The sequence below is a fragment of the Helianthus annuus genome, chromosome 9, assembly GCF_002127325.2.
Source record: "Helianthus annuus cultivar XRQ/B chromosome 9, HanXRQr2.0-SUNRISE, whole genome shotgun sequence".
NCBI lineage: Eukaryota > Viridiplantae > Streptophyta > Magnoliopsida > Asterales > Asteraceae > Helianthus > Helianthus annuus.
In genome coordinates, this window is record NC_035441.2 from 135,855,939 (window position 1) to 135,860,223 (window position 4,285).

The 4,285-nt window shown below is 37.7% G+C and overlaps 1 protein-coding gene across 1 annotated transcript; it reads left to right on the forward strand.

Annotated features, from left to right (window-relative positions):
• The first annotated feature begins 1,456 nt into the window (after nucleotides 1–1,456).
• LOC110876422 lies at nucleotides 1,457–2,576 on the forward strand. Its single transcript, XM_022124597.1, has 2 exons — nucleotides 1,457–1,651; nucleotides 1,956–2,576. Exons 1-2 carry the CDS (start codon nucleotides 1,457–1,459, stop codon nucleotides 2,574–2,576), a joined length of 816 nt encoding a protein of 271 aa, XP_021980289.1.
• The last annotated feature ends 1,709 nt before the right edge of the window (nucleotides 2,577–4,285 follow it).

The following is a 4,285-nucleotide window of genomic DNA, read 5'->3' on the forward strand; positions in this document are numbered from 1 at the left end:
AAAGTTATTCCACCACGCAGCGCATTCTATGTGAAGCAATTCAGAATCCCAATTTGTGATTGAAACACCTCTGAAGGGTGAGATGAGGCCCTACATCCTTCTTATATCGCTAATCACTTCAGAGGCACATATACCCCCTCCCTGACAAAGAAACTCACACCACACGATACAAAACATGAACTCCCGTAAAGAATACCTCATAAGAGCAGGCGGGGTGGTCCGTGATACCACCCCAGTACGCGTTAATCCACCATGGAACACCGCCGCCGCCCACCCCATCACGCGTTATATTATTAACGCGTTGAATGTATAACGCGTTGAAATTAGAATGAATTTGAACGTTTATTCGACCGATGATGTCATGCTTGTGAGAATTCCACACACACGAACTACTTTGTATGAATTATATACATTAACACACGAAACATGTAGTGTAGGAAATGTATATATTCACACGAACGGTGGACATGAAACTAGTATAACATCCTACTTAATCCTAATTTTAACATAGGGGTTCCCATTAACAGAAGTAAAGATCATCAAAAGGATGGCATAATCTTCAGTAAAATACAACACATAAAAGCAGATGACACCTTATTATTATGCAAGTCTCTTGATACAATCCCGTATGTATCAACAACCCTATGTACCTGGAATAGAATTCAACTGGTCAGAAAACAATAATAAGAGCACTCGGGGCAGTGCGTTATAAAACTTCATCACGCGTTATTTGGTCACGGAACACCGCCGCCTCTCATTTTTTCACGCGTTATTTTTAAAACGCGTTACACCCATAACGCGTTGAACTTTGAATTTCGAACGTTGGAAAATGACCGTTTGGGTATTTTTTTTGACCGTTTAGATGGTATTTGATCCATTTTTTTTATATAAATCCAACCTATTTCAATACAAAAACTCAATAAACTCTCCAATTATTCTCACACTCAATACAAAAAATTAAAAAACTCTCCAACTCAATCTAAATAATTTTACAAGAAACATGGAAGGTTCAAGCAAGAGAGGTGGGGGTTCGAAAAAAAGAGGTTCGGGTACGAAGAAAAATCCCGTAAGACCCAAGGTTCGAGCGAATCTTGGCGAGCCGACGTGCTTTAGGTTGCAAGACGAACCCGACCAAGTCCCACCCTTTCAAACCCAACAATATCCACCCTTTCAATCGCAAACGTACCATACCCAACCGTTCGTTCCACCGTTTCAACCTCACCAATTTCAATCGCAAACGTATCAAACCCAACCCCACACACTCGACCCACTACTAGAAGACAACACCCTCATTCATCATTTTGCAAACGCGTGGCGTGAACCACAACAAAGTCTTGACGGGGAAGAGGAAGAAGAAGAGGAGGAAGAGGAAGAGGAAGAAGAACAAAATGATGACGTTCAAGAAATCGCTCCAATCGGCCGACAACATTGGACGAGCGAGGAGGAGGTGTCCTTGATGAAGGCGTATTTGCACATCTCGGAGAGTAAGAAACATGGGAACAAGCAACGAAAGGATACGTTTTGGAGACGGGTCATTAATCATTTTAGGCAACTTCCCGGTGCAAGGATACGAAACATGGACCAAATGACGTCGAAGTGGACGGATTTGAACGGGAAAATTAGCAAGTTCAACGCTCGTTTCATTCAAAAGGTATGTTTTTATTAAAGTTTAATAATAAACAGTTTAAAAAAAATACAGAAACAGTTTTTAATTAAAATAAAACAGTAACAGTTTTTAAAAAAAAATTACAGAAACAGTTTTATAAAAAAACAGTTTTAAAAAAACAGTTTTAAAAAAATACAGTTTTATAAAAAAACAGTTTTATAAAAAAAACAGTTTTAATAAAAAAACAGTTTTATAAAAAAATAGTTTTCTAAAAAAACAGTTTTCTAAAAAAAACAGTTTAAAAAAAACAGAATTAAAAAAAAAACATAACATTTTATATTTTTTGTAGAACCGAAACCCTCAAAGTGGAGCGAGCGAGGCGACGATCATGCAACAAGCCACCGAAGAGTATTGCCGAGTGTACAAAAAGAGAACTTTTCCACACGTGGGGGCATGGGAAGTTGCGAGACATCACCCGAAGTGGGTCCCCGTTGAGTTGGTCGACATGCATGGTCCTACGGCTCCAAAAAAACGAGGCGGTTCGAAAAGATCAAAGACATCCGAGTCGGGGAACTACACGACTTCCGCGTCGGATAACTTGCCTCAAATGAACTTAAACGACGACCCCCTTGACGAACCCGATCAACCCGTTGACGACCCCGTTGAAGAAGATACACCTACAAGGCCACGACGCAAGAAAAGTGGCGAATCGTCAAGCAAAGGGAAGGAAGCGGTGGCGGAGTCGATCTTCAGAATCGAAGAGGAGAAAATGACCCAATTCAAGAAGGCCGAACAAAGAAAAGAAACAATGATGTCCCTAAAAGTTGAACGCGAGCAGGCGTACAAGGAACACTTGAAAACGATTGAAAGACAAAATGATTTAAAAATCTTGTGTGAAAACCACGCCCATCTTGACGAACCGTTCAAGTCAGTTGTCATTCAACAAAAGCGCGCGATTTGCGCAAAGTGAGGTTGCGAGATGCCACCCGTTTAGTTGTTTTTTTTATTTGGCTATGTAATTTATTTTTAAAGTTTAATGAAATTTATAATTTAGTGTTTTATTTATAATTTCTAATTTTAAAATGAAAATTAAAAAAATTGGGAGTGATAGAATTCCATCACTAGTGATTCCACCCCTCCTACATTTCTATCACTAGTGATAGAAATTTGGTTGATGACATGACATGATTTGATTGGAGAGTGAAAGTGATAGAATCTATCACTAGTGAACCACCCCTCCTCCCCTAATAGTAATGGTCTTCAAAAATTGAACTCAAAAACTATTTTTTTTAATATTTCATTGATTATAATTCCCGGGGGAATAATAGTCAAGTTAGTACCCTTTTCCACTTTCCTGGGGGTACCAACATAGGCAAATAAGAATTATCACGTGGCAAGCCTGCATTCAACAAATTACGAGGACTAAACATATGTCAGAGGAAAAGATAACCAAATAGTTTCTTGATAGTAGTTGTGAAATATTGGCAGGTTGGATAACGGGTCAAACTGGGCCATCATGATAGATTCATGATAATGGCATATCTTTGCCAATTGAGTCAAGAAGCCTTGTTGCCACATGAATAAACATGGGTTCTTTTACTGGCTGACCAGGTGTGGGCAACACTGTTTGACTGTATAAAATTTCAAAATATACCGGTCATTATAAAATATACACATAAAAAAAACTTTTAAAGAAAAAAAAAGTTACCTAAACTTCAAAGTATATGTACGTGCTTCAGCATTGCAAGAAGAAGTAACCTTAATTGTCAAATACCTGAAATGAGCCATGAATCACAAGCTTAATGTGAAAAAGGAAATAGGCAGCAGTCCAGTCAACAGTTTAGATAAAAGTAAGGGGCTATTTGGATGTGTGTGTTTAAACATGTACTTCTAATAATCAGAAAATGTGATATCCAATTGTGGCAAATTAGGATTTTACAAAAAAGAAAATAAAAAAAAGAAACAGCTAACAGAGAAATGACCAAACATTAGTGATAGACAAACCATCATCTGTAATGCTCATTACAGACATTAATGAAAAAAGAAGTGTTGGGAATATGGATACCCACAATGGGAGTTGTTTATAGTGATAACTGTCAAATTAACCTTGTGTTTTTTAATAAGAAGGTTAAAAATTTTAAGTGATCCTAATAACCATTACACAACCTAAAGTTATATAAATCAACTACAATAGAACATGTTTTATATATTATTAATTGAAACAAAACATTTACCATCTATTAGATGTCTTATATAGCAATCACATAGGAAGATAGAGATGGATTTGTTGGTGCAATTTTTGTGTCAGATGTTGTTCGAATAGATTAGAATTATTTTATGGTGATTATGTAATAGTTAGTGAAACGGTCAAACGAACGTGTAGACCCACTCGTTTGAAGTGGTCAAACGAGAGGATTATTTGTTTGACCGTGTGTGTTTGCAAGTGAATGTGGTGTGTCTATAAATACCACCACTTGGTCATTTGCAACACAAGAGTTGGAGAGAGTTCACAGAGAGTGTGAGGAAGGTTTTAGACCTTGGGGGAGAGATCACCACTTCATCTCTCCCCGGATGTATACTCCTTTGGTATTGTCCGGTTAACTTGTAATCGGGCCGATTTGTTACGTTATATTACCGGATTAATATAAAGAAGTGTTTATTTGTCTCTAATCTCTCCCG